This window comes from Cygnus atratus, chromosome 2, assembly GCF_013377495.2.
Source record: "Cygnus atratus isolate AKBS03 ecotype Queensland, Australia chromosome 2, CAtr_DNAZoo_HiC_assembly, whole genome shotgun sequence".
Taxonomy (NCBI): domain Eukaryota; kingdom Metazoa; phylum Chordata; class Aves; order Anseriformes; family Anatidae; genus Cygnus; species Cygnus atratus.
This window is the reverse complement of record NC_066363.1, coordinates 115076193-115091172: the sequence shown is the minus strand read 5'-3', so window position 1 is coordinate 115091172 and position 14980 is coordinate 115076193. Positions and strand designations below refer to the sequence as shown.

General features: G+C 42.2%; 1 protein-coding gene across 1 annotated transcript in view; it reads left to right on the top strand.

The window, feature by feature from the left end:
- The window catches only part of KLHL14 (kelch like family member 14), a 61501-nt gene that overhangs the window by 29048 nt on the left and 17473 nt on the right, over nucleotides 1-14980 (top strand). Inside the window, exon 3 of the mRNA XM_035553136.1 lies at nucleotides 14463-14552. Coding sequence (XP_035409029.1) covers nucleotides 14463-14552 — 90 coding nt within the window. The remainder of the gene's footprint in view (nucleotides 1-14462; nucleotides 14553-14980) is intronic.

Here is a 14980-nt window from a genome sequence, read left to right as displayed (position 1 = left end):
TCCCCAGAGCTCTGAATTCCTCCTTGGCACTCATGAGAAGACTCAGGTGGAAGACGATGCTCTGTGGGGTATGCCAGCAGCGAGGAAGGAGCAGGGTCCTGGGGCTGCCCATGGGTGCTCCCATGCCTGCTGCTGGGCTGGGACCCCATCACTGGCACAGGTGCAAAGTCTCTTCCTCTTTGAAGAAAGAAGGCTGTAAAGGTAGCACCAAAGTACTGGAAGACTGATGAGCACACAATGTTTCTGTGTGCAAGGAACCTCCATCAAATGCGGAGGTACGATGTACTAGTCCTTGGCTAGACTCATGCTGCCCCAAGGAGGGCGGATCCCAGAGCCACCTTCTGAGTCCCCAGCTGGAATTGCTCAGGGTAGGTAGTAGAGACTGCTGCAAAAATAACATGCAAGTGAAAAAAAGCACAAGCACGGGAGAGCCTGAGCTTCTAAAAGTAAGAAAAGTAAACTGTATGCACCAAATTCATACTGCTGAGTGAAATCTGTGGATGAAACATACTTGATGATTTGTGATCATCCTCTGGAGCAACCCAGAGACAGATACTAAAAATCTAGAAAGAAGTACTTGATTTGCCCATCTGTTGATTGTTTCTATATGCCTTTGTAGCGTGTTGTTTTTTGCCACCTATGGTTACAGCATCTATTAATTAAACTCAGGACCTGGACTGACTAGGACCTTAAAACAAAGAAGAACCTGAGAGTACACTAGTTAGAACTAAGTCAGTGACACAGAATTTCTTCAGATAAGCTATACCATAACAATTTTGGTACTCACAGTTCTACCCTGGGAGCATCCCCTCACACAGCAACAATAATACTGCCCTTTGTCATGAGTCTAAATAAAGCCTGAGAGCCTAATTCTGATTATTTAAAGGAAGTTGCAGCTGAGTTAAATTAGCAGCATTGCCAACAATTTTATCTCTGATCTTGCACATTTAGTGTATTAAGACAAAGCTTTGCAATTCAACTGATTGTTTTTGAAATGGGAGGTTTTGATCTTATGGTTGAAAATTAAAAGTAAATTGAAAGTAAATTGAAGAGGTATCAAGGATCTGTAGTGTCCTGCATTTAGTGGTCTGGATTGTAATTTTTGAAAATGTTCTGAGTTATCAGCACTTGTACCATAGAGTAAAGAGCAAATAATTAAGCCCACAAGATTTGTAATGTGATTTGAAGACAAAATTTTTGCAAAAATGAGTATTAATCATCTTTATCAAACCTATATACACCCTAGGTAGTGCAATAGGAATAAATGTGTTTTTGAACGTCCAGTGACACTGATCTCAGCAAGTGTCCCAAACGGGCTTTTGTAATTGCTCACATTTTTTGTAATTGTTTCTTGAGATATGGGTAGTTAGTGTAAAATTCCAATGGTTTTGCATTGTACAAATGATGTACACTAGCATGAGGAGTAGGCTGATTTCACTAGCTCGTTTTCAAAGTATTTGCTATCACTGCTTGTTTGTTATCTGTGGATTTTTTCTAAGTCTAAATCCTTTGTAATTTTGTTATGGTCAAAGGATTGCAGGAGATCCTGCTCAACTATTTTTCTTCAAGGTAGCAGCCACTAGTTGAGCCACAATACCTGTTAGTGGTCATGCTCCTAGGTGGTTACAAATGTAAGGTAAAATGTGCTCTTTTAAACAATCTAATCAGAGCTTTAAGGTAGTTTAAGCTAGTGTCTTTTTCTAATTGTTAGAGTCTAGAAGCAATTACTGCAGTTCAGCTGATAAGTGCTGACTTTCACAAGCATTATGCTAAAACAAAGCAGTTGCACTGATCATCTCTTTATACTCTGTAAGATGAATCAAAACCATTTGTATCAGTGGTAATGCATTTTTTGTAAAAAATATTTATTTTAGCCAGATATGGACCAATGTCCATGTGAACATATGCACAGTATTTGGGATTATATTCTGTTTTTAGTAATTAATGGGAGAACTGCAGACTTCTCAGAGTCAGTCTGCTTTAGTATCTGATAATGATGCATGTGCATTTTGTCAGTGTTTTTGCAATGAATTAAAATAAAAGAACTCAAGCGCACTTTTTTTATTGTATTTCCTTTGTGTTTCTTCTTCTGCCCCATTTTTCATCTGTTTCTCTTTGTGAAAATCCAAATTCATCAGGGATGAAGCTTGAGTTGAGTTTTCACCTGCAGGGCATGTGGAAGAGGACATGCTGTTGGACAGCACAAATCTGCTCATGCGCATGTCCCAGTACAAAGCTAAGGTGCAATCCTGCCCTTAAAGTGCTGTGTTGCCACGTGGGTGTGCACCTATGTGTGGCTCTTTCAAGATTGCTTTTGAGACACTAGCATGGATCTGGGCCAGCACAGGGCCAGCTGTGCCAGGCTGCAAAATGCAAGTTATCCTATCGCAGGGGTAAAGAGAAGAACTGAGGGTGTGCTTACCCCCGTCCCTATTGCAGCTCTGTGGTAGGGATCCCCAGTACCCACCCGCTGGTACATGTAGCCTTCCTCTGCTGAGTGGGAAGAGGAAGAAAAAGAAAAGACTGACTTCAAAATGATTGTGGCTTTTTGTTCCTCTTCTCTTGACCATGTAGGAGAGGAGTCTGCAGGAGCTTGCAGGGCTGGTATGGGACATGGTGCTGGATGTGGGATCCAGGATACCTGCATTTTCAGTGTGCGCACAAGAAAATACCATTCCTTTTCCACATTCCTTATGGAACAGGCACACTTCAGCTTTTGAGTGCCTTAGCAAAAATGTTCTTAAGGGAGGTGAGAAGAGAGGTGTAATATGGCTACCTTTATGCAATCCAGTTTGGGATTAACCTGGAGGACAGGTCCATGTTTCATTGGAAAGGAGTGACTATCTGAGAGGGTTGGGTTTTGTTTTTTTTCCCCATCAATTCAGCAGGTTAATTTTTTGTCTCACAGTCTCCTTTACAGCCTCTTTCCCCTTCCTTACTCTTATAATGAGGAAGCACTCTCTTTGTCAAAAGCAAGCATGTTGTTTTACCCGGCTTCCAGATCATTATTAAAAGAGAGAGGGGGGGAGAGATATTTGGCGGTGTATTGGCAGGAAGGGAACTGTGCCTGCTATATTTCACTGGGACTGGTGTGTGGAGTAGAAAAGCAGATGTGTGTGGACTGCCAGAGAAATCGCTGACTGATTCTCATGCAGTCTGGGTTCGGGGAGCTGAGACAAGATGAGGCAAAGCAGGTATGACTGATAACTGTGCCAAAGCCTGAGTGCTGCTGAGCACTCCTAGTGCCCATTGCAGCCAGTAGCAGTGGAGGGGCTCAGCATCTATCAGGATCAATGCGTAAAGCATTTGCTTTTTTGTCTGTACTCCATTTGATTTCTTCCCTTTCACAATGAACATGAGGAACAAACAGAAGTTAACTGCTTGGGAGGAAGCTGGCTATGTCTTTTTTTGTGCTGTGTTTCACCTCTTTGTTTTTGGTTGGCTATAAAACCTAAAGCCAAAATATGATGGAAATGCTTTTCCAGTGGGAGGGGGAAGGCGAGAACAGTGCACACCATCTAGTGGCTTAGCATACAACTACCGGCCTGAAGGGAGGCAAGAAAGAAACGTGATAGGAGGAGGAGGGCTCCAGCAACTCTTGCCATGAACTAGGTAGGCGCTTAGGTGGGTACCCAGAAAAGCTGGAGCAGCTGCAGGATACAGAAGGAGTCAGCTGTCTGTCAAACCAAGGGTGTATCACACAAAAATGACTTGCGCTGAGCACAGGTCGCTTGAAAAGAACATTAGAAGGCTGGTGACATCAAGCCCTCTGTAGTTAGGAAATGTGAGAATTAAGCAGCTTCTGCAACCTGAATTCGGCCTCTGTTTGCATAAGCATTAAGATACAATCTCTGCTGATAACACACAGTATTCTTGGTCACGTGTCAGTGCACAGAAGGGACCGTGCTGAGTTTCTGCTCACAGTGTTTCTTCTCTGTTGTCCAGCAAGTAGATCCAGTCTATCACATGCAACTAAAATCTTCTTCTGAAGACAGATTTTTTCCCAAGGTTTCCTTCCCAGTGTTCACAACAACAGGGTCTGACTGCTTCACTGGCACTCGTTACTCTACTTTGGCATCATCCTCTTTGTATAGTCTGTCGCTGTTCCCATTTTGCAGATAAGGAGCAGAGGTGCACTGATGTCCAATTCAAAGGTATCCATTATTTTGGGGGCCCATTTCAAGACCTCCTCAGACCTTGCTTTCCCAGTTGCTTCTCCCACCTACTTCACAGACTGCCCCAGCATATCAGACACAAGGATCAGACTCACGTAGTGTGTGTTTTCAGAAAAGGGGAAGCAGGTTGCTGTGGGAAAAGTCCACTTAAGGGACTTGTCTAGCACCTCAGTAAGAATGTGTGGCAAAGGCAGGGACAGTGTCCCATCCCTTCAGAAGTGAAGCAGCATCTTTTAGTCAGAAGTCTTTTTCGGCATTACCTGGTTCATTCATAGGGCAGCCCCATCCCTTGCATGGGGGCTGTGGTTATATGGTAGATAAAGCTGTTGCTGTTTCAAGTTTCTTTGCACTCAAACCCCATCCCGTGATCCTGTCTCCTCAATGTCAGTGCTGGAACTTGTTCGACTCCTGGGTGAGCCTGCTTAGGGCAGTAAAGCGAAATGAAAATATACTCTCTTGTTTTCTGGGATATTTTTCTACCAGATTATTGCTTTGAAAGGGCTCACTGAGGGGCGCCGAGGAGAAACTGTGCTGGCACGAAGAAAGCCTTAGATTGACTGGGCTGTGAGAGGGGCAGGACCACAACAACGCTGGATGAGGTCCATTTGAAAGGTTCGGTATCGTGTGCTGAGGGTGTAGTTTCACATACTTCTGTCCTTCCCTTCTTCTCATGGCCTTACTCCTGCTCCGTCGCCCCCTTGTCCAGTTCGTCAGTCCAGGCAGGGAAGCTTATTGGCAAACAGATCTGGGTTAAACTCAATGCACCCTAATAAAACGATGTGGTTGCCTTCTTGTTTACTGCTTAGCTGCATACATGCATTAACCATCATGAGGAGTGGTGCAGTACGTGGGGCCTGGGGACAAGAGAGGACAGGAATGTTTCTTGTGGTGGCAGCTTCTGCAGGTCTGTGGTGTTTGTGGGACTGAACCTTCAGCAAGATGGGCAATTGGGAAGTATCACAGCTGTAAAAGGACTGTATCAGCATAAATAAATAGGTACTGGAGGAAATGTGCACTGCAGCCTCTTATAGTGGCAGTCTGTAACTTGACTGTCTCACATCTCGTCATCATTTATATAGACCTGAAGGTGAAATTGCCTTTTCAAGGTATGCTAAGAAACAAGTGCATCCTATAGACTGGTTTTATAGATTTGCTGTATACATCTCTGATTTCTGTTTTGAGGCTGTTACCAATGACAGTGGGTGCTATATGCCCTGGGAACCAGAGAGTGCAAACAACACAAGTTTTCACCAAGAGTTGCCGACAGCAGAGGAGGGTCAGGAGTCCAGGATCAGGGACTCTGGATCAGTACGTGCAGCTGTGTTTGCAGATATGCCATCTCTTCTTTTGTTCTTGGTCCCTTTTGCCACATGCCCTCCAACCTGACTTCTCCCTTCCCTTTCTGTTCTTTTCAATTTCATTCATTTCTTGAGTTTCATCTCAGTCTCTGCCAGCACCTAGTCCAAGCCATGGCTACCATCAAGTGAGTCCTGGTTTCATTCCTGTAGTCTCTGTGTCTCAGTCCTTGCTTCCCTTCACCAGACTGACTAAAATCATAGCTTTATGAACAAGTTTGCAAAATGAGCTTCTTCAACAAGGAATGTAAGCCACATGAGGATCCTTAGCTATGTATTTTTCAAGTATTTGTGATTAATCACAGCAAATGACTTTAATTTACTATACCTTGTGTGTCCAATCCTGCAGTCCCAGTATGGTCAGTGATTTAAATTAACCTAACCTTTTATCCTATTTGTCAACAGTCCGTGACCACGCACTAGTGTGTGATTTGTGAATTATTGGTGATTCTTTGTGAACATGGTTCAGTCCATGAATTTTGACACCACTTGATTTAAATAGCAGCTACTTGTGCTGTGATATTCAGCCTTGGTATTTAATTTTAAGAAACCTTGTTTTGCTTGTTTCCTGACTGGAAGCTTTCTAAATCCATACAGAGTCTTTGAGGTGACAGAGCACAATTTCTGGAATGAATGCTTATATGCAATGAATTTTTCTAATCTTCATGATTAGGCATCACAACACGTTTTTATAGCAGTTTTTCTGAAAATGTTAAACAGTGCTGTTATTATAGAAAGCAAAATACGGTTAATATAAATTTAGTCCAAATCTGTTCATGGATTTTTTCAGATATACATTCTCATTTCTTCTTCTCTTTTACAAAATAAGTGGACTCAGCCAATTTTATCTAAGTGAGTTTGCTACCCACATCAAATTTCTTTCTCTGAATTATCCATGGGTCTGCCATTTTGCCACCCTTTGGACCCCATCTGGGGGGAGAGGTCTAGGAGAGCAACATTTCTACCTGTTTTCTGTTGGATAAAATTTTTTTCCTGTTCCCCAAATGTGGTTCGATTCCTGTACGTTATTCTGTATTTAGTACAATTTAGAGTGGGCTCTTTATCCATCCTGAGCAAGAAGAATATTAAAAATTATATTTATTTCCGTCTGACATGAAAAAGTGTCAAAAGTAAGACACTCATTTCCTGGTGTTTGAACCTGATTTTGATAGCGATGAGAATGTTATGTTCTTCCAGGCCTTTTTTTCTAATGGTGTGAGTAGGGATGTGCAGAATCAGGAGAAAGTCTGTGCTGCAGTCCTTGCTCAGACTGAAAGACTTCTGCTTAGGGGGGTATGTGCCAGGGTGCAGCGAGGGCTGGCGGCTTCACGAGGACAGGACATAACATGGGCCCAAAGTCCACCCAGGAGACAAGGGTAAACATGGAACTGGAAACAGGCTACCGCGTACCTACACAGGCTCCATCCAGGACACGGGCTACCTACAGCATAGGTCTGAGGTCCATCTAGGAGACTGGAAGCAAGCACACTGACTGCAAGGCTCAGGTCAGATCTGGGTGCCCAGACCTGAGTTGAAACGAGGCACCTCCACCCATGGGCAGCCATACTGGTGGAGACCCCAGGCTGTTTAGGGTCAGTAAGTCCAATTGATGCCCTCAGCTCCCTGACAGTATGTTGTCTGAGTGGCCTGCACATTAAAGATGAACTCAGAGCATTCCTGTGGGCTGCTGGCAGGGATTCCTGAACTGTTTTTAGGCAGCCTAGGTACATAAACGAAGCTATGTAGATGGTTCCGCTTCTGCATACAGTGCTTGGGCATGTGGGAAGTTGAGAATTTCAGACTTTGCTTCAGATAACTGTAGGTATCTGACTTCCTGAAATTCTTAGCAGTGGTGTTCTGAAGATTTCGGTTTTAACTATGATGAGTGAAATAAAGTGTATGGAAAATGCAGTGCTAATATGATAAAACAGCAGCATGCCCCTCTCTCATGTCCTCTTCTCTTAGAATAACTTCAAGATCTAGCAGAAAGAAGAAAATGTAAGTTCTTTTAGAAAAAGTGTTGATAGTAAGTGAAGGATGGGATAGGAAATACTGTACGTATCTCAGGTCAGATAGAAATTGAGTCATGAACAGGTGCAAGTGGACACAAGGGCGTGCAAGTGGACAAAGTTGGGCATTAAGCTACCACTCCTGGTCAAGGTCTTTCTTCCTGAGGCACTGCTAGAAAAGTGAGTGCATGTCCTTGAGCAGCTATCGTGGAGGATCTGAAAGCTTCCAGTGGGACAAAACAGTATTTCTTTCTGGAGCTTTCTGGCAACTCTGCTGTGGTTTTATCCCATCAGGGACTATTCATCATTTCCTCCATGAGGAGATTTTGTTGTGCGAAATGTCACACATGAATGTTTCATCATGAGACTATTACGATGTGACGAGATGTCATTCCCCAGTAATATATGTTGGGCTCTACTTCAGAGACCATAAATCCAGGCCTGAGTAAGTATACAGCATATTCTATTGGGGAACAACCGTCACTGAGGTAACATTGCATAACTCATCGTGGTGGACAAAAAGTGTCGTGTGATAAACAGCCTGCCGCCAGGCTGCCTGAGTCAGTGAGGGGACCTGGGTGGCCACAGACAGCCTTCAGCAGGTCGGCGTGTAAATAGGGGATAACAAAGCAAGAGAAACCGCTCATGGTTCCTAAAACTGTCATTTTTAACGTTCCCGCAGGACTGTACGTTATATCCCACCGCTCCACTTCATGACAAGAAGTGTGGTGTGTTGGTTTACGTATGCTTCTCAGATGCTGCATCGGCAGTTCAGCTGCAGGGAGGTACTTCATTCCAGAGGGAGCAGAGGGGCACTGCCTCTGCAGGCGTTTGGGAAATGCTGCAGAGCGAGGATTGGGTCAGGACTTTGGTACAGGAACAGTTACTAAGGTGGAAGTGCAGTATTTTCCTACTTTCTCCAGTGTTGATCCGAGTAGGCAGCTTTATTTTATTATTCAAATGAAATACAAATAGCTTTCAAAATATATGGATAAAACTTGATCTTCCAAACAATCAAATATATGTCCTTCTGAAAACCCAGTAAACCTTTTTGCTGTAGGGTGAATTTCACCCAATGGAAGTAGACAGTTCTGTCTCCTTCCCAGTAGAAGTAGAAAGCCCAGAACTTGCATCCAGGTAACTTGAAAACAATCTGTTTTGTTGGGAGCTGTGCATGCCAGCTATTCCTGATGCTATGTTTGCTTGATCTGGTGCTTCAGCATGAATTTAAGTGTCTTATTTTAGATGCTCACTTAAGAAAAATTCACTCTGTTAAAACCATTAAACTGAGAACCCCACTGAAGAAGCCTGGCTAGTGTTATTCCAAAGAAAGTATCAAAATAACAACCTGAAATTTGTGTGAAAAACGCTTTCATTAATGTGGAATAACTTTATAATATGAAATATCTTTGTTAATATGAAATATCATTCACTATGTTAAGAATGGTTCCAAGGACTCCCACCTACTCAGATAACTTTTTCTTCATGCTTAAGTTATCTTGAAGTGAAGGTAGGTTTGGGTGGCATTTTACCTTTGCTTACTTGCTGCCTCAGTTGAAGTAGGGGTTGTATCCTAGATGAACTGGTCTCTGCCCATCTTATCTGTGATGGTTTGAATGCAGTTGGTGCAGAACTGGCATGGGTATGCAGAGGTTGTGAAGTGTCTAGCTGAACTGATGGAGCTCTCTGTGGTACGGCTGGACTATAGCTATTCATGTTAATTTCCCTAGAAAGTGACTTTGAGGCACAGTGCTTCCTGATCCTGATGATCTTAGGATTTCTGCTTTTGGTGGCAGCTGTTGGATTGTCCCAGGCTTCCTCCACTGAGTTAAGCTCAGAATCAAGGTTGGCACTGGTGTGTTACTGGAAGAAATACTTACAACTATTTGCTTGAATTCAAGATGGCAGACTGCAATTTGACCACAGGTACATTAACAGAGGTATTTGCCATTTACTCTTGATTATTCTCCTCTTTTAATATTTTTTTTTTCATTATATGTTGAGCAGAAAATACCAGTGGGTGAAAACCCGATACCCTTAAAAGCAGTTCACTGAGGCTAGAATTTCATACTTATTGTGGTCAGTCTTTCCCCACAGTTATTAAATAACTAACAATTGAAGTGAGCAATTCTCAGAGGAATTCTAGCATTTATTTATATAACCTCCTTGGTGAGTAATAACAAGTAACATGCAGTAGTAAATGTATAGTCTTTGTGTATAGTCTAGATTTATGAACCAAAGACAAGGCAAACAATATCTGATACTCTACTTACAGCAAATAATTGGACAAACTGTACTCTGGCTAACATTTTGGGGAGACAGTTGGAAATGAAATGTCTCTGCCCTGAGGAAATCAGTCTCCCAAAGTGGGTTTGTAGGTGCCTTCTGTACTGGAATGAAACATCTTCTCACGTTACCCTGCCCGCTGGAGAGCTGTGAAATACCCAGTTTTTAAGCAGTAGTAGTTGAATATTATGTTGCCAACAAGTTAGGCAGCTAATATTGTGGAAGGTCATTATTGTTTCCTTATATCTTCTGGTAATGACATCCTGGTCCTGGAAACACACTTCTCTTGTGTCATCTGCACAGGTCATTAGAGATGGTAAGCGTGACTTCTTGGTGTGTGCTGAGTCTTGAAGGAGCTATACTCAGCTTTGCAGTAGTTTAGAAAGAGATTTCCTGGCTTTCATCACAGTACCTCCTGTATCCCAAGCAGCTGAACATTTGAGGGCAGGGAAAAATCTATGGATTTTTTTTTTTAAACTTTGAACAGCAGAATCAAATACAGTTTCTGAAAGGAGTTTTTAGCAGAGCAGGGGAATGGCTGCGGACCGTATCACAACTTTCAGATCTCCTGGGACCAGAGCTAATCCTTCTTTCTGTCTCAAGAAGTGCTGTACTGTCTTCTTCCCTGCTAGTTAGTGTTACGGTGAGGATAGACGGGAGAAGGTGAATTGTAGGGAGATGAGGCAATCAGTGACCCCTTGGGTAATGTATGGAGAACAAACAGGTGCCATTTCCTAAATGTGCAATTGTTGGCAGAAACTAAATAAAAATGGATAAGGCAAACAGTGCACGTTATTGTTTGTTAGCTAAGTGAGGTATTTCACTGTCCTCGCCACTCAGAAGCTGGAGGTGCCTTTGGAGCATCATTGCATCTGGCTGACCCCACAGCCGTTATGGCTGAGAGGGTTTTCTTTCATGAGCGTTGGGCTATAAGCTGTAGGCTCTGTTTTTGAAAGTAGGTCCCAGGACAGTATCTGGTGCCTTTTATGAACTAAGGTTTGGCATATGCAAGCAGTTTTTGCCTGGGAAGGCCATCCTTCTGTGCAGAGTGCTGCTGTGAGAAGGGAGCTGGTGGGGACGGTGTCTTTTCTGGGACTGCTTGGACTTATTTCTACTCCTGGTCCAGGAAAGCACAAGTTTGCCAACTGCAGGCCTCCAGCTTTGGAAGGTGTGTGAGGGGCAGGGGCTTAGGAGAGGTGGTTTCTGCCTGCTCCTGCTAATCCGTGTATGTCTGTCTGTCTCAAGGAATTCTCTGGCGCCTATCACCTTGGTGGCTAAGCATGTTTCTCAGATGACCATGTCTTTTTTTCATCTTTTCCCCTGTTTAATAGTCTTCTCTTCTTCCTTTTAAATCGGTCTTTAATAAAGTTGAGAATTCTTGCACAGGGTTTTATAAACATGTGTTATTAAATTTTAAATCTGTTTTGAAAGTGCCTCTATCCTACTCCCTCCTAGTAAAGTGACCTTTTTAAATGGAGGGAAGTGGGTTTAGATGACAGTCATGATAAATGCGGTCATGTTCACTCAATAAAATAAGGCCCAGTGCATTTGAGGATAAATCAGTGAAATGTACAGCCCCACCTGTCTGTCTCCATCATTCATTTCCACTGTCACTTTCACAGTGGCTGATGGATCACAGTTGCTGTAAAATTAGACAGCCTTTAATCTCATTTCATCCTGATTAGCTTCTCCTTACCCTTTCCCTCTAACTCACTGACTGACACGCTAAAAACTCACACTGGGCTGTGTCTGAGCGTGGCGTACAAACTTCTCTTCAAATACCCTTTTTGTGGGGCAGGCAGGTGTTCCACTGGCTGGGAATCGAAAAATGAGAGTATGTGATTTTCACATGATTAAAGCAAAACAGCAGACAAAGGCTCGTATAAAATTAATGGAAGAAGCAATCTGGCCGGCGTGCATGATGGGCCAAATTCTGCTCGTTACACCCTGGCAAGCCCAGGGAGTTTGTGAAGATTGTCACTAGGAGAAGCTGAATTTAGCATGCTCATTGCCATGTAATTTTGATTGTAGCTATGAAAAGGTGGGTCCTGTACAGATGTGTGTTAATAGGGAATTATGACTTACAACAGAAGTTTTCAGGCACTTTCATTTTATAGCAGTCTTGTTCACTCCCATAGTTTTGATTGCTGTGTGTAATTCATGATTGTGAGGGACCCTGAAAATGATCAAGGGGAAAGGCTGTGCCGTTGATGATTTCACCATTTCAAAGCAGAAACTCCCTGCTAGGTGCTCACAGCATTGCTCCGTCCTCTCTGCTTTGCCCAGCTCCCTCCAACCCGTTGGCAGTGGGCAGATTCATGAGACTGAGAACAGAGTTTTGCCCAAAACTCTGTAAGAAGCAGAGGTCATGATAAAGGTCTGCAGGATTTTATTACAGTCACCCTTCGTCTCAGGCCTAAATACTACCATCCTGCTTTGGGCAAGCTTCCCTTTAGCTTCCCTTTGAGGTACAGAGGGTGGTTCAGGTCATTTGGGCCTCAACCCATATCAGTGGGAACATTGCCATCAAGTTAAGCAGGAGCCGGGATTAAGCCCTTAGTTTTTGAGGTTTAATTATCATCATAAGTGTGAGAGTCTTATTGCATAGTTTATATGCATGGGAACAGCAGAAAAGCTTAAAATATAATTTCTTCCTCTGCTGGCCCTGTTTGTGTCAATATGGAAAATAAATAAAAGTATCTGCAAAAAATGGAGACACAACATGTGAAAAATATGGATGTGTGCTGTCTGTGCAGGGTCTTTGATAAAAGTCGTCTCTTCAAATTGACTAAAAGGAAGAGCCTGGCTGGGGGTTCAAGCCCTGTCTTGGACCTGATTTGAAAATGTAATAAAGCATTGGATTAGGTAAGAACTGAAGGTGCTGCAGACTGATCCCGGGAAACCTCTTCTTGAGAGGAGGGGTCCAAGAAGGCATCAAAGGACAACAGCACATTTCTTGTGGAAGACCCACATTTATTCTATTGTCCAAGCTTCCACAAAAGCAATGCAAATTCAGTGTTCGAGAGAGATTTCAAGATGGGAAAATGTTTGAGATTAAAGAATGAGAGAAATGTTGTGTGGGAGCTAGAAAGGTAATAATCTTATTCATTCTTTCATCCCATTGTAGGAATCTGCAGGTATTGTAAATTCTTATGCATTGCCTAGTATAGGCTTACTTCCCAGTTATGTAAAGTTTATCAGTAACAAATAACTGTAATTAATGAACTTCCACTGTACCTGGCTGCTCAATTTAAGAATTGCTTCACTTACATGACTTGTAAGAGCACAGACTATGAAAATGATATTCGACCTTTACTAAAAGCGAACCTTACTTATTCATCATTGCCTTGGCAAAAACTTCAGTAAGAAGCTTAAATGAGCCCACTTGATCTTTAAGAAAATGTGTCCTAAATAACAAAGCTATGCGTATTTCTTCTTATTATTATTTGCATATGCTATACTGCACAACTGCATTCTGAGAAAAATAAAAGATAATAAAACAAATGAAATGAGAGATATATCACCCAAAATAATCCAAGTGTGAGATAGGCTGCCTTTTTTTTTCTTTTTTTCTTTTTTTTTTTTTTTTTGGCATTGGCAAAAGAGCACAAAGTAAGAGCTGGCCCTGAGTCATATTGATTTCCCACTGCACTGGTTTCCTAAGTGCTCTGTTGATCCGTGTCAAGCAATAAGTTCCCTGCCTGTACATGCACATCACCTCCCCATTTGTCCTCACCTAGATTTAAGGTGCCCATATGATGAGCTGAACAAGGACATCATTTTTCCTACTGGTGTCACTGGGCCAAAACTACTGTATGTGGTATGATAACTAATGCTGTGTAAGTTTACATTTACCATATAACATCACAACGGTGCTGTATGGCACAGCACAATAGTAACTGCATACTCTGTATACAAAAGCCCTTGTTTTTATGTTTTAATACTTGCAGTGGAAAATGTAAATTAAAAAGAATAGATTATTGCAACTGTGGTTGGTCTATAGCAATCCCAATCCAAAAAAAAAGGATATTGCAAACCTAATGCCACACTTTTGATCTTTGTTAACAAAGGATTTCCTGATTAGATGAATAGAAAATGTGTGATTGTGCTGCTAATGACATTGTACAGGAAATTAAGCGTATACATTTGGAAAAGGCATTAAATCAGCAGGACCTTAATTTAAAAACTTAAAACTGTATGGAAATGCAGCTTGTTCATTGCTGTGTAATAGAAAGCTACTGAACACACTGACTCTTCTTGTGGAAACATTACCAACAGAACAAAGCTGGGCTGAGGTTTTTTTAATGTTTCCTAGCATACTAGGATCCCTAGCATCTGCTTATTCTCAAGAAAACATGAGACAACTTCACCCATTTTTACAAGTTCTTTTTAGAGCAACATGTATGCCAGTTGCCAGAATTCCAGATTTTTCCTCGATTACCTGCAAGGTCAAATAATGTGAAATTACTAGTTAAGTGGCTTTTTCTGCTGTTAATTCGCTGGGTATACATGCATGGGGTCATGCATTCCCCCCTTATTTTGTACATATTTAATGCCAGTGTTGTGTTCTGTACCTTTGAATTTTTTTAATGGAATTGGAGCCCTGAGCTGATAAAGAATTCTTGCTTTGCTTGCAGTTATGCCATACAACAGTGCCCATCATTGTGTTGTGGAAGTGGAAAACTTCTTGTTTGTGCTTGGAGGAGAAGACCAATGGAACCCTAATGGTATGTATAGAATATTTAAAGGCGTGGGCAGCATTTTCCTTCCTGTGTCTGTCTGTCTGTCAGGTCAGCTGATGTGGTCATTAGTAAGTGATTTTGAGGACCTGTAGCCTAATTGCTAAACTACCAAAGGCTACTTTTAGATGTTGATGTAATAAATACCTGGTACTTCAGCATTAGCATCTCCATCATTCATCAGCTCCCACATCCCTTGAGAAATGCCACAGGCAGCAGAACAGACTCTTTCAAGTGCATGCATCAGGCAGCAGCTGTTAAGAATTTTAACCTTCATTTCCAGTCTCCTTCCAGTCATAATATAATAATGCAATTGCAGTAGATGAATGCTTCCTTTCTATTTTCAAACCAGATACTCGCAGCTAAAGTTGTTAATGTGTTAATTATCTAGACTGAGATTCTTAAACTGGTCCTTT